Source organism: Thamnophis sirtalis, unplaced genomic scaffold (assembly GCF_051295495.1).
Source record: "Thamnophis sirtalis isolate CommonGarterSnake01/CBP01778 unplaced genomic scaffold, rThaSir2_p1.2 scaffold_3, whole genome shotgun sequence".
In the NCBI taxonomy this organism is placed as follows: domain Eukaryota; kingdom Metazoa; phylum Chordata; class Lepidosauria; order Squamata; family Natricidae; genus Thamnophis; species Thamnophis sirtalis.
Window position 1 is genome coordinate 157,677,422 of NW_028261383.1, and position 20,787 is coordinate 157,698,208.

Here is a 20,787-nt window from a genome sequence, read left to right on the forward strand (position 1 = left end):
TGAAACTTCCTTTCAAATTAATCTACTGTAATTTCTAACCTAATTTATGAGCTACAGAAACACATTATAAAGAGGACGATACCTTTGTTGTGGCCCGCCAGTGGCCAGCCAACTGGCAGAAGATTCAAACTGTGAGGAGGTTGGGAAGAAACATGGGCTAGTCCTGGAGTCTGGGGAAGGCTCTGATGAAGGCTCTGTGTCGGAGGCAGAGAGGGGGCCAAAGCTGTATGCCAGTTATCATCTGCCTTCAGAGTCAGACATCAGTAATGCAGACGAACAGCTGGAGCCTGTTCCCAGTGGACGCATGCGCAGAGTTGCCAGACAAAGGGAACAGCTAAAGAACAGGGGTCGACTTGGGAGTAAGGCCACAGGTGGATGATGAGTGGCCCCTCCCAGAGGAAATAAAAGAGGAGAGCGAAAGGGGAGTGGAGTTTGCAGGAAACAATTGGTTCGCTTAATTGGTTTGTGACTCTCCGAGGCTCCTTGCCAAGTTTTGCAGATATCGGCCTGTCAGCTCTCCAAGCCAGATAAGTTCTGTGACTGTAAATTCTCCCTTGAAAGACTTTGCTGGATGTGAATGTGGATGAGCAGAATTCACAGTAAATTAATAAAAGGGCTTTTTGTCAGGACAAGGCGTTTGCTTCATGCTCTTGAGAAGCCTCAGAACAGTCTTCTACATTTCTCTGAAACGCTTGCCATGGAAGATACATTTGGCTATATGGATCAATAATCTGACTTGGGTGAAAGCAGGAGCCAGCATACAATGCTGGAAAAGATGCAGAGCCTCTTAGAAGCAAGCATGGATTCTTCAAAAACATGCTGGCCAGCCTCCTATGCTTGCAGTACATCTGAAACCAAAGAACCTGAACAAGATTGTACCCACTACTTTCTGTACTCACCTCTGATCACAGTTTGAGGCTAATACAAGTAGTCCTCGACTTATGGTCATTTGTTTAGTGACCATTCAAAGTTGTAACAGCAATGAAAAAAGTGACTTCTCAGCTGGGCAAGTTTAGAAACCGCAAGCTGTATTTAGCAATCTAAATTGGTTATACTTCAGATTAACACAATGACCATTTTTCACGTTTACAATTGTTGCAGCATCCCCATGGTCATGTGATCAAAATTCAGACACTTGGCAACTGGCATGTATTTATGACGGTTGCAGTGTCCTGGGATCAAATGGTCCCCTTTTGCTACCTTCTGACAGGCAAAGTCATTTATCAACTGTGTTGATAAATTAACAACTGCAGTGATTCACTTAACTGCAGCAACAGGTTGTAAAATGGGACTAAACTCCCTTAAAAACTGTCTTGCTTAGCAACACAAATTTTGGCCTCAATTGTGATCATAAACTGAGAAATACGTGTAAGCATTTGACTGGCTCTATAAGTGGCTAAAATACTAATCTTCTGGAAGGAAAAATATACTCCAGTGTTTTTTCCATTAATAGATTTCATATTGGCTAATTGTGTTATTTGTCTAACTGCTAGTATAAAACATTGCAGTGCAAAAATGCGGAGCTACGGACACAGGAAAAGATACATGGGCAGAATGTCCAAAATATTCTTCCTTCCCTTCTGGAAAATAGTATTGTTCCACATGAAGGGGAAAAGTTGGAAACAATTTAAAGAGATTTAGAGAGAAAGCAAAGAATGGATGCAGAATGGAATAGAAGAAAAATATTTAAATCTAAGATGAAAGGAGAAATAATGGGTCAACATGTAAGATAGTATGCACAAACTGGTATTAAAACTTGTAACTCATTGGTATGTTTAAAAAAAAACTCAGGAAATCTTTCACTGTAGTATCTTTACTGGCTGTTTGAAAACCTTGAGTAGTAGAGAGAAAGGAAAGCAGGCTGGGGCACAATATACAAGTCATGATGTTGAACCATGTCATTATGTTAATCTGAAGTATAACCAATTTAGATTGCTAAATACAGCTTGCGGTTTCTAAACTTGCCCAGCTGAGTAGTTTGGACAGAAGCTAAATACAGTTCTGTGGAAAGGTATTTGGGTTTTCTAAATTTTTGTATATCTTTGCTGCAGGATATTATACTCACACAAGTTCTTGAGTCTGAGTTAATGAGTAACACCAAAATGTGGCGCTTGCTTCATTCATTGTATAAAGAAAGTCAAACAACATGTGACATGGCAGCATGAAAAAATATATATAATTGCTTCCTTAGATTGAGTGACCGGCTGCACTAACTTTAGCTCAGTAACTGCAACCAAAAGCTAACGGGTGATCAATTTCTCATATTGATCGGTAGGGATTTTTCTTACCATTCCTTAAGAGAAAACTAATTCAAGGTATTCCAGTATAAACAGCTTCTTTCGGGACTGGCAATATTTTTGGACTTAGGTCTGAACTTTGACTTTGAATCTGTTTCTCTTCATACATTGTAGCATGGGAGGCAAAGTTGATGAAGAGAATGAACGCCCATAGTCTGATGTTCAGGTGCTCATTGTAGATGGCAAATTCCTAGGACCTTCTTTGCTATGGCTTTATATAGTCCTCAACTTTAAACTAGTTAGACTGGATCCCTCCAACAGAGAAAGGAGCACTAGCTGTCCTATCCCTAGATATAAAATGCAGGCACTGAGTAATGTAGTTCTTAAGGCAAATAGGATATTAAGATCCAAAAGTCTTAAAATATTTCATACATACAGGATAGTTCATCGCCTTTCAGGAACAATACACAAGCGCACACACTTTCAAAAGGATTATACTTGCCATCTGTACTGGCATCATCTACAAGAATGATTTCCTTTAACAGTACAGCTGGAGAAGAATACAGCACACTATAGACAGTGCGAAGCAACGTGGACCAAGCTTCATTATGGAAGACAATAATGACACTGGTAGTCGGAAGGGGTGGGCAGCGTTTGAACTTTTGATCGATGCACCTGCAAAAGGAACATGAAATCTAAATTACAATTAAGATTAGATAGTAGCCTTACACCAATTAGATAATGAACACTTTTTCGTTTCGGTTAGATAAGCTCTGCACCCAAGAGTTGTACGATGTTCAGTTTAATGCACCCATTTTTTAGCACTTATTAAGTGGGGTTATTTAAGAAAACCTTTCTTGCAAGTAGATATTATCTCAGTTTTATTATGCAGACATATACAACAATAAACTCCCTTTTTACGACCCTGCAAGCCTTTAATTTGGGGTCTGAAAAATGGCTACACCCCAAGGATAGACTTGTCTATAGGACAAAAATGTGCTTTACTACGTGTTCTTGGTATCTGAAATTGAAACATTATGTCCTTCCAACACCAGAATTTTCCAAATTAGCTTGGACTCTCTGTGGTTCTGGGACCTATCTGTCCTGACTATTATGCTTGGCTATCCATATAGCTTAAGATGGCCATATCTGAGCTAAGATGTCTGTTTAAAATACTGGGTATAAGATCTATAATCTGTCAAAGCATGTGAGTTCTTGATCTGAAGACCTCCCATTGCCATACCACAAACCACCAAAACTACACATTCAGATATAATACTAAACTACTGCTTAGTGCTGTGGGAATGAACCTGGGCATACATATTTCCTCTTCCCCTGCTTGTAGACCCATGACTGACACTAAGCTACTAAAATAGTAACTATTTTATAAGTCTTCAGTTGTTTTAATTAAGGTATATGGACTTTCTCTGGGTCAACGCAGTATCTTTGGCTCTTTAGACATCACCTCAACCAACATTTTTGTGCTACTTTGAGTTTCCTATTGCAGAAAATGGGGGTTGAGAGAGGCACCATTCAAACCAGACTACTTAGTAAGTCTATGGCAAAGTTAACCTTTGAAAATGAGTCCTTGTTGCTTCAGGGCTCAGTTCCTTAATCACTTGACTCTGCTAGTTCTGAGTAAGCCCATAAATAAAGGGGAGGTTAGCAGGTGCAGCTTAGCATTTTAGTACTGCAAGAGTGTACTGTGAAAACCTGCTAAAATCCCCCTTCTTCCTCATTTTTAAAAGGGACAAGAGCTCTATTGCATTTGGTTACCAGTCCAGGCTCTTTCACCCCCTCCTTTAACTTGCCCTTAAGTGCCTGTAGGTCACAGGATGAGGTCATGAATTGCATCCCTGAAAGAAGGCAGCAACAATGAAGGCTCTCAATGGGCTCCCTCCTATGTGCTTGTGAATGGAAGCTCTGCCCAGCAGAGTATTAAGGGGAGGGGTGGTAGAGAGAAGGGGGGGGAGAGATCATTTATTCTCTTAAGATTTAGGGACTAACTGCATTGCCTTCTGCTATTGTTTGCAAGCTCAGCTGTAAAGTAGAAAGTTACCGCGAAGATCTTTTTTGTTCACAGAGAGCATGCATTCCTTTAGAAAGTAGGAAAGCTTTCTACTTCTCATAGCTCATGCAGTTTAGGATCTTTTGCCAAGGTTGGCCATTCGGATACAAAAAGGAACCATCCTTCACTGCTCTGCACATGATAAATGATCAGAAACTTCTGTTTCCTGTTGCTTGACCAGTTGCAGTATGGTATATTGTTAACATCTAGAAAACTTGGCACAATTAAACTAAGGTCTGTTGAAAGAAAGCCAGACCCTAGTTCATTCCAAGAACTATTTGTTAATCTGAGAGCTCCCCTGATTACATTCAGTTCAGCCGTAATGAGAAAACCTGGCTACCTTAAACCCTCTAACAAGTGTTGGGCGATTTTTGAGGATGAGTTGGAAAGACAGGGTTTCGAACTGCTGAACTGCCAAGCTTTTTGATCGACAAGCTCAGCATCTTAGCCACTGAGCCACAGCGTTCCTTTGAGTCAAAAGTATCTCCCACAATAAATACACATATGCAAACCCAGGAAGCCCTTTAAAATATCTTGCCATAGCATGTTCTTGCTTTTCTCAGTATTGTTGCAGGAGAGGATCTGATTGTAAACCAACCACGAAGTCCTATTATCTTGGAGCGATAAACTTTTTTTTTTAAAGTAACTATGTGGTATGTTCTAGGTTATACGAGATGAATCCTGTGCAGGGATGCTTGGCAGAGAGTCAGATAATTCAAATCATTTTGTTAAAAGAGCCCCCCCCAACTTTATAGCAACCTCTTTTGATTCCACTAGCCACCCCACCCTCTGAATCTTTCAGCAGGAAGAGAGAGGGGTCCCTTACGTGTTGCATACCTCTAGGGCACATCAAAAGGGGGAGGGAGGGAAACGTTCCACATCGCAGATCAGGCCCTCCCCTCCCTCGCTCCCTCTCCAAAGCACTCAACAATTAAAAAAAAAGTTTCATTCACAGGCTCCCTCCATCTGAGCCAATTTCCCCGATTTATGGTTTGGTTCTCGGAGGGCTTTACACCCTTTAATTGAAATTGGTTTATGCTTTTTTGGGTTGACTGAATAACATTCTTGCCCTCTGCCTTGAACACAGCATTCTTCTATTGTGGATATCTACACCTGCCAGGCAGAAATAATCAGCTGTCAGAAGGGTAGGAGGTAAGTTGAAGAGAGAAAACTGTCTTGCCAACCCAGCCTAGTTTTTAAGCCCTTATTCAGGCTGCCTTTTGTTGGCTCCTTTGACTGACTTATCCCCCTTATGAAAAGCCGCAGCAGCGGCCTTAGAAAAAGCTTGGGGGAGACCACAGGGGAAGGGGAAGGGGTGACAAGCATCACGTTTGCCTCCTTCCACACCCTCCTGCTGTACTGTAAAAAGTGCCGCCGTCTGTTCCACTGGCCGAGCAAAGTGAAAAATTATGGAGGCAGCGGAGCTTCTCGGAGGGAGAGGAAATGGACCAAAACCAAGGGCAGGAGACAGATGTAATCAAGAAAAGTTTTTGAACTTGAGCAACCCCTTTTTCTTATTTATGTATTGAAAAAGGCCGCAATTGTCCATGTTCACAGCTCTGTAAATGGGGCAACGGTGGCACTGCAAGGTAAGAGAGTGAAGAGTGGGGAGGTCGCATCAGATAATTAAAAAGTAGAGCTGAACCCTGGGCTTTTCTTTAAAAAAAAAACAGAGATGAAAGGAAACCAGTTAAGAGTTAATCTGTGTGATCTTTTCTCCCTTCCCACCCACTTGTCACTGCCCACTAATGTACGGATATCGCTAGAATCAGAGGCTCTCTAGGCTACTTTCCTTTTTATACTTGCAAACAAAGAAGCCAGGGAAATTTTTGCACCCTGGCCGTTTTGGCAAATGGACATTCTTTCACAGCTATCAATTTCTAAATACAGGTATTCCCCCAACTGATGAGCACAACGGAGCCCAAAACTTATGTTGCAAAGTGAGACATCTGTCAAGTGAATTTTTCCCCATTTTACTTTCTTGACACCGTTGTTAAGTGAATCACTGCCATTGTTAAGTTAGTTACATGGTTATTTAAGTGAATCTGGCTTCCCTGTGGATTTTGCGCATCAAAAGGTCGCAAAATGTGATCACATGTCCCTGGGACACTGCAACCATCAGAATTCTACGCCAGTTGCCAAGCATCTGAATTTTGACCATGTGACCATGGGGATGCTACAATGGTCTTAAGTGTGAAAAATGGTCATAAGCCACTTTTTTTCAGTGATACTGTAACTTTGAACGGTCACGAAATGAACTGTTGCAAATGGAGGGCTACCTCGACTGACAAGTTGGATGTCATCGGTCCTATATATTGTGCCATTTATTTTCAGTCTTCTAAAGAATCTAAGTTTCTTGGACAACTAGCCAAGAATGCTTTAATGAAAAAGTACATGTAAATCTACACAGCCTCTCATTCCAGCCATATGCAGGTGTTGATCACTCAACTGCATAGTTACCTAACAAGACTCTCAAGGCAGGGACAGGGTTTTTCTAGATCAAAGGAGAAAGAGCAAGGAAGGAGACATTTAGTTCTGATATCTAAGGAGACAGAATCCATTAAGCTTGAAGGTACTACCCTACACATTGTTACAGTAGTAGCTTAAATTAAAACAGAAAAAACAACAACATATTTCTGCCCATAGGCAATGCATGTAGATGTGTTGCCAGTGTTCCAGTTGACTATGTCGTGACCCGTCAAAACCGCGGTCCACAAAAGCGCGCTCGACGAAAGCGCACATTTGACGTCATCACAGCGCGACGAAATAAATTAAAAATTGAAATAAAAATAAAATTAAAGCAAGCCGATTCACATAAAGGTAAGGGTTAGGTTTAGGTTTAGGGTTAGGGTTAGGTTTAGAGCGTTAGGGTTACGTTTAGCGTTAGGTTAAAGGTTAGCGTTAGGTTTAGCGTTAGGTTAAGGGTTAGGTTTAGGGTTAGATTTAGGCTTAGGTTAAGGGTTAGGTTTAGGGTTAGGTTTAGGGTTAGGTTTGGGGGGGTTAGGGTAAGGTTTTCGCTTTATTTTTACATTTATCGATCACAGCGCGATGTTTTCGTCGCGCTGTGATGATGTCACGTACGCGCTTTCGTCAAGCGCGCTTTTGTCTACCGCGGTTTTGTGGTGGAACCGACTATGTAGCAAAATCAAATTCCAATTGTATTCCATGTTACAGCTTTTTCAATCACTGCAGAGCTGCTGAGAAGTCTAAATCCACTATAGGGGACCATGTGGGACTAGTTAAGTACATGAAAGCCACAAATCCTCTTTATTTTCAAGTGGACAAGATGAGCAACGACTAGCGGCAGCACGGATAAAACTCTTTAAAGAGAAGCTTCTTTAAACAGCTTGCTGCCATAGTCACTGAACTCCTTTTAGTATTTCAGAAGTCTGTTAAGAACCGGATATTTAAACTAGGCTGGGGGAGGTGGCAGGGAGGAAGGGATGAATAACTGCAATGTTATTATTAGAGGAAGTCCTTGATTTATGACTCAGCATTTAATAACAATTCAAAGTTACAATGGACCCTTGAAAAGGTTCTTGTGACTCAGTTCTGAACTTCTGATGCCTCCCTCCCCCCAGTCACATGACTGCATTCACGGCCATTTGCAGTGTCCCACAGTCACATGAGTGTAATTTGCTACATTTTTTGCAGAAAACTGGCGTTCATTTCCGGGTTTTGACAAAAACGCCCCATAGTCAACAATAAGTTCATTTAATGACTGCAGCAAAAATAGGTTGTAAAAATCAGGTCAGTCATGTGAGGATCTGCTTAACAACCATCATGATTTACAACCATAATGTGCCGGCTGTATTATGGCCATAACAAAAGGACTATTCACATTATATGTGGGTAATTATAGCTAGATTCAATGAAAGAAATCTGGTAATTCAAATCCTAACCAAGGATTTAAGAATTATTAAGTTTGTGTTGAAGTTCCAAGCAGGTGATTTTTTTTTTTTGTAAAATTACAATATTTCATGAAACTCAGTCAACTGAACAACAAAAACACATCACAAATACCACTGACTGGTGCTAATGGTTGATACGGGTTGCTGCCAGCGTCCTAGGTATCAACCAAGTACCTTCTTAAGATATACGATGTCTGAGTAGTGCAGTTTTTTGCAGTTCCGCTGGTGTTATTGCAGGAAGCTGCAATTGTTTCATGTTTTATAAAATTCTTGGACATGGTACCAAGTGTCCTGATGACAATGGGTATCACCGGTTTTTGTCTTTTATTATTATTATAATTGTATCACAGCGGCCAGTTGTTTCGCCGGATTTGGCATTGGTTACTAGTCGGGCCCCACCCAGGGGCCTAGGACGTCATAACGTATTTTCGTAATATGCGTGCAGATCCAAGCAGTGCGGCTTTTTGCATTTGACTGATGGTGATTTTGTCAATTTTTAACTGTTTTAAATGTAATTCCAGTGCTTTTGGAATAGCACCCAGTATGCCAATTACCACTGGAATTACCACTGCTGGTTTGTGCCATAGTCGTTGAATTTCAATTTTTAAGTCCTGGTATTTTGCGATTTTTTCATGTTCCTTCTCGGCGGCCCTGCTATCCCCTGGTATTGCGATGTCTATGATTGTGACCTTATTTTTCTCAACCAGTGTGATGTCTGGTGTATTATGCGCCAGTATTTTGCCGTTTGTATACGGAAATCCCACAAGATCTTGACCATCTGATTTTCGGTGACTTTTTCAGGCTGATGTTCCCACCAGTTTGTTGCTGTTTTAATATTATAATTTTTGCACAAATTCCAATGGATCATTTGTGCTACTGAATTGTGCCGCAATTTATAATCAGTCTGCATGATTTTTTTACAGCAGCTGAGTATGTGCATCACTTCTTTGCAAAGTCTGCATTTTGCATCATCAGAGGATTTTTCGATTTTGGCCTTAATGGCATTTGTGCGGATAACTTGTTCTTGCGCAGCCAGGATTGTTCCTTTCTTTAATGTACTTGTTGTTAACCATAACCAAGTTTGTTCACTGTCCACTTTATCTTTTATTTTTTCCAGAAATTGGCCATAGTCTATCAGTATCACCACATGGATGTAAACTGTAGTGCATTGTCATTAGTTTCCTGGTTTTTCGGTCCAAAATGTCCAAATCAGCTTGTGTCCAGTTAACTTTGAGCCAAAGGTGGCGCAGTGGTTAAATGCAGCACTGCAAGCTACTGCTAGATCAGCAGTTCAGCGGTTCAAATCCCACCGGCTCAGGGTTGATTCAGCCTTCCATCCTTCCGAGGTGGGTAAAATGAGGACCCAGATTGTTGGGGGCAATATGCTGACTCTCTGTAAACCGCTTAGAGAGGGCTGAAAGCCCTATGAAGCGGTATATAAGTCTACTGCTATTGCTATTGCTATTGCTATAACTATACCAGCTGTGTATCTTATAACTGGTATTGCCCAGGTATTTATGGCCTTGATTGTATTTCCACCATTCAATTTAGATTTCAAAATTTTCCTAACTCTGTTGGTGTACTCTCGCCTGACAATAGTTTTTACTTCTCCATGCTTGATGTTATCCAACTGCAGAATGCCTAAGTAGTTGTAGGCTTCATTTTCGTTGCATTTAATTAGTTGGCCATTGGGCATTTCAATTCTCTCACATGCAGTGATCTTGCCCCTTTTTATGGATACAGTGGCGCATTTTTCCATGCCAAACTGCATTGAAATATCGGTGCTGAATACTCGGACTGTGTTTGTCAATGATTGGATTTCTATTTCTGACTTTCCATAGAGTTTCAAATAATCCATATATAGTAAATGCGAAATTTTTTCAGCTTCTTTGGCTGTTTGGTAGCCTAATTTCATTTCTTTTAAGATTACTGATAGTGGGATCATTGCGATGATGAAGAGAAGAGGTGAAAGTGAATCACCCTGGAAAATTCCTCGCTTGATATTAACCATTCCGTAGATCTCATTCCCTACTGCCAACTCAGTTCTCCATTGTTTCATCGCCTTTTCAGTAAAGGATGTAATATTTTTGCTAATGCCAGTTGTTTCTAAGAGCCAAGGTGGCGCAGTGGTTAAATGCAGCACTGCAGGCTACTGCTAGATCAGCAGGTCAGCGGTTCAAATCTCACCGGCTCAGGGTTGACTCAGCCTTCCATCCTTCCGAGGTGGGTAAAATGAGGACCCAGATTGTTGGGGGCAATATGCTGACTCTCTGTAAACCGCTTAGAGAGGCCTGAAAGGCCTATGAAGCGGTATATAAGTCTACTGCTATTGCTATTGCTAAGCATTTTATGATCCAACTATGTGGCAGTGAGTCAAATGCCTTTTTGTAATCAATCCAGACCATATTGAAGTTCGTTTTTCTGTTCTTACAATTTTCTAATATCATTTTATCAATTAGGAACTGATCTTTTGTGCTCCTGCTCCTTCTTTTGTTGCCTTTTTGCTCTACTGGCAAGATGTTGTTTGTTTCCAAATAATCCATCATGTTATCTGCAATAATGCCTGTGAGTAATTTGAAGGTTGTTGGAAAGCATGTTATTGGTCTGTAGTTTTCAGGTGTTGTTCCTTTAGTTGCATCTTTCTGAATCAAGTATGTTTTCCAGGGAATGATCTTAGCAATGCGGTCATGGCATTGTAGATAGTCAGTTTGTGAAATTTTGCTGCACCCACTGATCAAGTGGTCGACTGTCTCGTCTTTCTCATTACAGTGACGACATTTGCTGTTGGTGGGTAACGTGTTGAATTTTTGCCTTCATGCAGTTTGCGGCTAAGGCTTGTTCTTGAGCTGCCAAAATAAAGCCTTCTGTTTCTTTTTTCAGTGCTCCTGATCTAAACCAGTTCCAAGTTAGCTTTTGGCCAGCTTTGCCTTAAATACTTTTCAAGTATTGGCTATGCATAGTTTTGTTTTTCCAATTTTCAGCTCGCTTCTCAATTACTTCTTTCTTATAGTCAGCTTTTGACTTAGTTGTCTTTAAAAGGCCTCCTTTATTTACTTCCTTAATCATTGGTTCTTCACTTTTTTGGATGTAATCATTCAAGCTGTGTTTTTCTTCTTCCACAGTCTGTTTTACTTGCAAGAGTCCTCGACCACCCTCTGCTCTTGGTAGATATAATTGGTCTACATCACTTTTAGGGTGCAAAGCATGATTCATTGTTATAAGCTTCCTTGTTTCTCTGTCCAAATTGTCCAACTCCATCTGGGTCAATTATTCCTGCAGAGTATCGAATCACAGGTATAGCCCAGGTATTTATGGCTTTTATGATGTTTCCTCCAGTCAATTTGGACTTTAATATCTTGCGAATTCGTCAAATGTACTTGGCTGAAGTTAATTCCTTGACTTTATTATGCATTAAGTCAGAGGCCTCTAAAATCCCCAAGTACTTGTAGCCTTCTTCTGGTTTTACTGCCTTTATCATTTCTTCATTCTCAAGTTCTATTCCATCATCTTCTATGACCTTGCCTGCTTTGGTTGCCATTGTTGCACATTTGTCAATTCCAAACTGCATACTAATGTCTTTGTGTTTTCAATTAATAAATTCAGTTCAGCTTTTGTTTTACCAAACAGTTTCAAATCATCCATGAACACCAAGTGTGAAATTTTCAGTCCTTTCTTTGCAAGTTCATATCCATAGTTCATCTTCTTCAAAATGATTGTCAGTGGTAGCATTGAGAGTATAAAAAGTAGGGGTGAAAGGGAATCGCTCTGGAAAATGCCTTGTTTAATTTCAACTTCACCCAATACTTCTTCATTAGCTATAAGCTTTGTTTTCCAGAGGTTCATTGACGTTTCCATGAATTTTTGTATGTTGCTGCTGATGCCAAAGATTTTCAGGCATTTCTTGATCCAGCTATGGGGAACTGAATCAAATGCTTTCTTATAGTCTATCCAAGTCATGAATAGGTTGGTTCGTCTTTTCTTTGAATTCTTTAGGATTCGTTTGTCAATCAGCAGTTGATCCTTTGCTCCACTTGAATTTTTGCAGCATCCTTTCTGTTCTACAGGAAGCAAGTTATTTCTTTCCAAGTATCCATAAATTTGGTTTGCAATGATACCAGTAAGGAGCTTGTATGTTGTTGGCAAACAGGTGATTGGCCTATAGTTTCCAGGAGCCTTTCCTTTTTCTTTATCTTTTTGGATCAAAAATGTCCTTCCAGTTGTCATCCATTCATCATTTTCAGGTGTTTTTAACATCTGGTTCATTTGGGCTGCCAATCTTTTGTGCACACTTGTAAGTGCCTTTAACCAGAAGCCATGTAACTCATCTGGTCCAGGTCACTCCGGGTCTTCACTTTTCTTGACTGTCTTTGCACCATTTCTTTTGTTATTTTCACTTCTTCCATTTTATGCACTTTAATAGAATCCTCAATCTGTTTGATCCATTTTGCATTTCTGTTGGGCTTCTTATTGTTTTCCCACAAATTCTTCCAGAATTTCAGAGCTTTCCCTTTATCAGGTTTTTTATTTGTTGTTACTCCATCTCCACTTTCTAGGCTCTTATAAAACTGGTGCTGATTTACTCTGAACTGTGAGTTTTCCTTGAATTGAGTTACTGTGTTTTCATATCTTTTAATCTTTTCAGCAATGGCAACAACCCTACGCTTCAGCTCTTCAATTAGTATCGCAATCTCTTTATTCTCCAAATCGTATCTTGCTTCCAGGCTGCTTTTGACCTGCTTGTTCTTTAGCTGACCTTGCCTTAGGTTCTTCAAGTTGCTCAAGTCTCCACGAAATTTTTTGATCTTCAATTCCAACCGAATTTTCCATTTAGGCTTCCTCTTCTTGCCTCTTTGGTTCTTTTGTATTTTCAAACCCAATTCTTTGGTAGTTATGAAGGCTGATGCATACATCAGCTGGTTTGTCTCAGCTAATGTAGTGGCTTGAATGGTTTATACAGCCTCATTGACCTTTTTTAGTACTTTTCTCAATTCTTCTCGGTTCACTTGGTTCAGCTTTGGCAAACGTGTTCTTTCAGCATCTTCCATTTGATGCTTTATTTTATTATTTATTATTTATTTTATTATGACAGGCCAAGTGCCTGTCAGTCTGAATTCTGAAATCCTACAAGATCTTGACTTTCTCATTCTCTAAAACCTTCTGAACCTGATGTTCCCAGTGGTTTTTACTATACTCAAATCCAAACTTTTGGCCCAATTTCCAGTGAATGATCTTAGCAACGCGGTCATGGCATTGTAGGTAGTCAGTTTGTGAAATTTTTCTGCACCCACTGATCAAGTGGTCGACTGTCTCGTCTTTCTCATTACAGAGGTGACATTTGCTGTTGGTGGTAACATGTTGAATTTTTGCCTTCATGCAGTTTGTGGCTAAGGCTTGTTCTTGAGCTGCCAAAATAAAGCCTTCTGTTTCTTTTTTCAGTGCTCCTGATCTTAACCAGTTCCAAGTTAGCTTTTGGTCAGCTTTATTTATTATTATTGCGTGGTTAATCATTGGTGAGATTCACAGCCTTTGGGACTGGTTGGTAGCTCAACAGCTCGAGTCCTAACCAAGGACCTAGGAACTGTTAAGGTAATGTTGAAGGATATAAGCTGTTCCAAGTAGGGTGGTTTTTTGTAGAATCAGAATGTTCAAGTCTGATAAATTTAAAATTTCCAAAAAGCAAGGTAGCCCTTTGGGTATTGCTCCAAGGGCTCCAATTACAATTGGGACAACACACGATTTCTTTTTCCACAGTCGCTCAACTTCAATTTACAAGTCCCGGTACTTTGTGACTTTTTCTTGCTGTTTATCTTCAATTTGTGCATCTCCAGGTATTGCAATGTCAATGAAGCATACTTTTTTCTTTTCAACTATTGTTATGTCAAGTGATGATGATGATGATATTATTAATTAATTAATTAATTAATTAATTAAACATGGAACTCAGCCAACTGAACATTCAAAAATGCATTACAAATACCAGTGACTGGTGCTAATGGTTGATACGGTTTGCTGCCAGCGTCCTAGGTATTAACCAAGATGATGATGATGATGATGATGATGATGATGATGATTATATTCTACACTGCACAGTCACTGAGAGGTTTAGACTGAGTGTCTCATTTTTTTTCCATCTGTCAAGTCCTTTCCAAGTATGTGAGATAGGCAGAGGTTGTTGATGTTGTATTAAGTGTTTCTATCCTGACCTATGAGCTAGAACCCACTCCAAATAAATAAGCACACAAATGCCTTTTGGGTAATGTAGTCATGATTTGATCTAAAATATGGCCTGAGAAACAAGACATTCTCCCGACATACCGCCTGTAAGATAATTTAACTTGAGATCTGAAACTGTGGTATTTTATCTATAAACTGGGTGGAATACTTCTGATGATCCTCCAGATGTTGCTGAATTATAACTGTTGTGTTCTGAGTTTGCGCTGACTAAAGGTTTGAGCGGGAAGCGCTCGACAGCCGATTGGCTGATCGTTTGACAGCTCCTGTATAAATAGGGAGCTGTCCAAACGAGCAGCGCGCGTTCCTATCTAAGCCGGTTCTGAAGTGTTAGCTTGTACTTAAGGGAATAAACTTGTTAGCCGTTTATTCCTGTCTCTGCCTCAGTTCTTCTGGCTACCCACAGGTCCTTGGTACACACCACTGGCGACGAAGGTGGGATCGCCAAACTGAGGTACGAGAAGCTGAAGTCACTGATAGCTGAAAGTCACTCGCTGAGTCACTAGAACCGCGCTTAATAATACCGCGACGAGACGTCGTTGGTTCTGACAGGAATGGCCACGTTAAACTTCGCGCCATTCAACTATGGAGCTGAGACATGGGAGTCGTACACGGCTCGATTTGAATGCTTCCTGGTCGCACACGACCTTACCGAGCTGACAGATGAGAGGAAATGCGCGTTTTTCTTGTCCGTGTGTGGCTCAGACGTTTTCCACACAGCCAGAGCTCTGACAGCTCCTGACCCTATAAAGGCCGTTCCGTGGCCTGAGCTAATGGCCAAACTGAAGAGCCATTATGCTCCGTCCCCGTCCAAGATAGCCAGCCGGCACGCCTTCCATCAGCGAAGCCAAGCTGAGGGGGAGTCCGTGAGTGCCTACGTTGCTGCCTTACGATCCGCCGCCCTGCACTGCGAGTTCCGGGACTTAGATGAAGCTCTTCTCGACCGTTTAGTGTGTGGCCTCCGCGACCTCAAACTACAGAAGAGGCTTCTAACGAAGTCAGACTTGTCGTTCCAGAAAGCTTTCGACGAAGTGCGGGCCTCCGAGATAGCTGCTGCCTCGCTAGCCACCATCGCGAAGACCCGGGCTGCCAACGCCGCGCAGCCTGCCAATGCCTTTAATACAGTGACCAGTCAGCCTGACTTGGAAAGTGAGGATTCCGATGCTGAGACATATAATGAGGACATCAACCGCCTTGACGAGGCGAGCAGAAAGAGCTGGCAGCGGCAGAAGAGCAGACCTAAATCTGCATGTAGTGGTTGCGGAGGTAACCACGAAAGAGCTGAGTGCAGATTCAGGCAAGCTCTCTGCCAGCGCTGTGGCAGAAAGGGTCACATCGCCCGAGTATGCCGAGCAGCACAGCCCATGTCCTTTTCCGAGACACAGACCGAGCGGTCGCGGCCAAATCGTCCCAGAATAGAGGGCTCCAAGAAAGCGAGAGTGGACTGCCATTCCATTCTCCGCAACGCGCACCATGGCCTCTCGTGTAACCAACTTCAGAGGAAAATCCAATTGAAGGTCATGGTGGAAGGGAAGCCCTGCGAGATGGAGCTAGACACCGGCTCTGCCACATCTATCGTGTCGTGGAGCACCATCAAACGCATTGTGCCAAAGCTTTCTAAACGCCAGCTAAACGAGTGCCATCTCACGCTTAGAGACTATCAGGGCAACCTGATCCCAATAATAGGCACCCGCAAAGTCAGAGTGCAGTTCAAGGGGTTTGATGGCCGCCTACCCCTCATCATAGTCGACGGACGGCTACCCAGCCTTCTCGGCCTCGACTGGTTCCAGTCCCTGGGTCTGCAGATCAGCGGAATTCACCACCTCAGTTCCAACGCACTCGACTGCCTGGTAAACGAGTTCCCTGACGTTTTCGATGGCAAATTGGGCAAGTACACGGGCACGCCGGTTTCCTTTAACCTCGACCCGTCCGTGCAGCCAGTGCGGATGAAGCCTCGCCGGGTGCCCATCGCCCTCAAACCAAAAGTGGACGCTGAGTTGGACAAGTTAGTGGCTCAAGGCATTTTGGAGCCAGTAGACCATGCAAAATGGGAAACACCCATTGTGCTTCCCATCAAACCGGATGGCAGCGTGAGGATTTGTGCTGACTACCGCTGCTCAATCAACCGTGCTTTGCCTGCCCACGCATACCCTGTACCCGTGGTTCAACATCTGCTGCACACCTTGGGCGAGGGGACTGTATTCGCGAAGCTCGACCTCGCCCAAGCATACCAACAGCTGGTCGTGGACAATGAAGCAGCTGAAGCACAGACAATTGTCACGCACCGGGGTGCGTTCCGTTGCCGCAGACTGCAGTTTGGGGTCAGCATTGCCCCGGGACTGTTCCAGAGTTTGATGGAGAGGCTGCTCCAAGGACTACAAGGCGTCGTCCCCTATTTCGACGACGTCCTTGTGTCAGCCACCTCCATGGAGGAACTCATGGCACGTTTGCGCATGGTTCTCCAAAGATTTCAGAAAGTGGGCCTGAAGGTTAAGAGAGACAAATGCCAGGTTGCGGTATCCCAGATAGAATTCTTAGGGTTCCTCATCGATGGCAAGGGCATCCACCCCACGGCTGCCAAAACCAAAGCCATCGTTGAGGCCCCTGCTCCGAAAAACAGAGCTGAATTACAGGCCTTTTTAGGCCTACTTAATTTTTACGCTGTCTTCCTTCCCCACAAGGCGACAGTCGCTGAGCCACTGCATCGCCTCCTTGACTCGGGTGCCCCTTGGGTGTGGGGCCGCCGGGAAGCATCCGCATTCATAGCAGTCAAGCACCTGCTTGTTTCCAACGATGTGCTGGTGCAGTACAGCGAGCATTTGCCCCTTGTGCTCGCTTGTGACGCTTCACCCTATGGGGTGGGCGCCGTCCTGTCCCATCAGTTACCCAGCGGAGCAGAGGTGCCAGTTGCCTATTTTTCCCGCACGCTCTCTGCCGCTGAACGTAACTATGCCCAAATTGATAAAGAGGCTCTTGCCATTGTGGCTGGGGTGCGCCGGTTCCACCATTACTTGTACGGCCGCCCATTCCAAATTGTCACCGATCACAAGCCCCTGCTAGGGCTGCTGGCAGGAGATCGCCCTGCCCCACAGGTTCTCTCCCCACGCATGACCCGCTGGTTTGTGTTCCTGGCCTCCTACGATTATCAGCTGAACCACAGACCAGGGAAGCAGATCGCCCACGCTGATGCTCTCAGCCGCTGCCCCCTGCCAGAGGCCGTGGACGACCCTGCTGCTGCCGCGCCGGTCTTCCTAATCGACGACCTCAATCTTCCTCTCTCTGCCGCCGACATCGCCCGGGAGTCCGCAAGGGATCAGGTAATTTCCCGGGTGCTAGACTGGGTTAAGCGAGGGTGGCCAAAAGACCCCGTAGACACCGTTTACCTTCCCTTTAAATCTCGCCTAGCGGAGCTCTCCGTTCAGCGCGGCTGTTTGCTATGGGGCCATAGGGTTGTCGTACCTGCCTCACTGAGGACTACTGTCTTGCGGCAGCTACATCACGCTCACCCGGGAATTGTCCGGATGAAAGCCTTAGGTAGAAGTTATGTATGGTGGCCTAAGCTAGACCAAGGCATCGCCGACCATGTCGCCGGCTGCCTGAAATGCCAAGGTGCCCAGGCGCTGCCACCAAAAGCTGAGCCGCGATCGTGGGAGCCACCTTCGGCTCCATGGTCCCGCATTCACGTTGATTTTGCTGGCCCTATTCACGGCCACATGCTCCTTGTCGTTGTGGATGCTTTCTCGAAATGGCTCGAGGTCGTCCACATGTCCACTACCACTGCAGATGCGCTAATAGCGACCCTGCGTCGCTTGTTTGCCACCCATGGCCTGCCCGACGTGTTGGTGTCCGACAATGGACCGCAACTGACAGCTGCCAAGTTTGAAGCCTTCCTTGCTTCCCAAGGCATCCGACATGCCCTCACCTCCCCGTTCCATCCCGCTAGCAATGGCTCGGCGGAGCGCGCTGTCCGCTCCGTCAAAGAGTCTCTGGCCAAGCTAGACCACCTTCCCTGGCAGGAAAGGATTGACGCCTTTTTACTCGCCCAACATACGACTCCCTCGCCAGAGACTAACACTAGCCCAGCCGAGCTCCTTATGGGACGACGACTGCGGACAACATTAGACCGTTTGCACCCCACTTACTCCGTGGCCACCCCGTTAGATTCCCGGGGAGGACCCCGTTCCTTCAGCCAGGGGGAGGCAGTGTATGCCCGGAATTATGTAGGACATCCCTTGTGGCTACCGGGCATAATAACCGATCAGACCGGGCCCTGCTCCTACAGGGTCAGGCTCCTCGACGGCAGAGTCTGGAAGCGCCATTGCGACCAGTTGCGGAACAGGCACCAACCTCCAACAAGCCAGCAGCAGTCAACCGACCTGCCAACCCCGACGGGCACGACGACCAACGCAGAGCCAGGAAACGAGGAGGTCAACCGCGATCCGGCAGCCTCAGTCCCAAACCGAAGCGGCGACTTACCTGGTGGGCCAGCACCATCCTGCATTCTCCGGCGGCCCAGGCGATCGCCGTCCTCCGATGCAGAGTCCTCGGTCGAACAGCCAGAGCATCCAAGCGAAGCAGAAGGGCCTAGGGCATCAGGCCGCATCAGGCGGCGTCCAGCTTACTTGCAGGACTACGCCTGCGCGAACTTAAGGGGGGAGGAGACGGCTAACAAGTTTATTCCCTTAAGTACAAGCTAACACTTCAGAACCGGCTTAGATAGGAACGCGCGCTGCTCGTTTGGACAGCTCCCTATTTATACAGGAGCTGTCAAACGATCAGCCAATCGGCTGTCGAGCGCTTCCCGCTCAAACCTTTAGTCAGCGCAAACTCAGAACACAACAATAACCCTCAGCATCCTTCAACTATTAAGTCATGCTGACTGAGGCTGCTGGGAGTTGTATTTGAATAGCATCTGGAGGGCTTCAAATTTCCCATAATCCAAGTTAGTATCCACAGGAGTAACACTCTTACTCTTCCAAGGGAACAAGATGTTCTGAAAAACAGGAAGCATTCTCTTTATGTACATCAATACCAGAAATTTAGATGCTTTAAAAGGAATTAAGACATCATTTTTCTCCATAAACCTGTCTATCCACCCATCTTAACTAAATGTAGTGTGTACATACAAAAGCAAATTTTCTGTATTTAAGAAATGTTGAAAGGTTGCTGGAATTCAGAGAGAGATTTTGATTAACATCTAAAAGCTGTTCTTCACTCAAAGGCTGACGAATTAACCAGAATGTTCAGGAACACCATCTTAATCAATATTCCAATAAAATTCATTCCACAAATATAAAGCTGAAAGCTTATTCCGCTGAGTATGCAAACATATGGGCAGCAATTACTGATTAACATGTACATACCATGATTTTATTATATATCTCTGCTTAAATTTTAAAAAACCAAATAATAGTAGAATGGTAACGGTCTCCACCTAGCAAATAGCCCATTTCTCTTATGATTGCATGCCCAATGTGATCAAGCAAATGGTTGCTTATAGTTATCCTGGGTGGCTTTGAAGCAGTATTTCTACAGGAAGGAGAAATGAGAAAGGAATCTTACTCTGGAGGCCTGCTGTCAGGTCCGAGAGCCCTCTGAAGAGAAATGCGGTCACTGGCATAGGCATTAAAACAGTGCTTCTCATATCCATGTTCTTTCTCCTTTGTCTCGTCTTGTGTCCACTGGTCCTTCTTGAAAGCTTTTCCATCAGCACCAGGGCTATTGGGGTCCTGGGGAGGACGCTCCATGAAGGGCTTCAGTTCTGCTGGTGTATAATAGCCTGGCAAGCAAGACTTGCTGTCCTGCTCAAGTGCCTCTTGTTGAGCAGGTGCCCGGATCTGCAGCTTTGGCATAGAGTCACGGATATTGTTGACAGCTCCCATCATTATATCTATCATCTGGTCTTTCCTCTCCACAATATTTTTCAGCCATGGCTCCTCCTTTTGTTCCCCATTGCCAACATCTCTTTGCATTATGAAGAGGAAGATTACAAAGACAACACCCACCAAAGCTAGCTTTAGTGGGCCATAATGCCTTCGGAGTAGCCTCATCACGGCTGATGTCCAGCAATTACTCCTTCATCAAAGGTGAGCTCTTCTTAAAGCTTCAGTTGCTCTGTGGAATCTCAGCATCTTCTTCCAAACCTGAGAAACATACAAGGAGACAAATGCCAGAAAAATCAGAAGGATGATTATGAGTGCCATCAAACTCTTCCCCGATCTAAACAGAGAGTCTTCTTACTATATTTTGAAGTGTTATGTTCTATGGAAGCAGTAAAAGGAAGCCGAAGAACATAGTGGCTGGACGCTAGCAAAACTGACAACAGCCTGAGCATAGAAAA

General features: G+C 43.9%; 1 protein-coding gene across 4 annotated transcripts in view; it reads right to left on the bottom strand.

Annotated features, from left to right (window-relative positions):
* GALNT6 (polypeptide N-acetylgalactosaminyltransferase 6) overlaps positions 1 to 20,787 on the bottom strand; it is a 75,704-nt gene that overhangs the window by 28,889 nt on the left and 26,028 nt on the right. For all 4 annotated transcript variants that reach the window (XM_087710557.1, XM_087710558.1, XM_087710556.1 and 1 more), the window contains 2 exons: positions 20,010 to 20,590; positions 2,740 to 2,912 (listed from right to left, as the gene is read on the bottom strand). In XM_087710557.1, coding sequence (XP_087566683.1) covers positions 2,740 to 2,912; positions 20,010 to 20,497 — 661 coding nt within the window. In that variant the 5' untranslated portion in view covers positions 20,498 to 20,590. The remainder of the gene's footprint in view (positions 1 to 2,739; positions 2,913 to 20,009; positions 20,591 to 20,787) is intronic.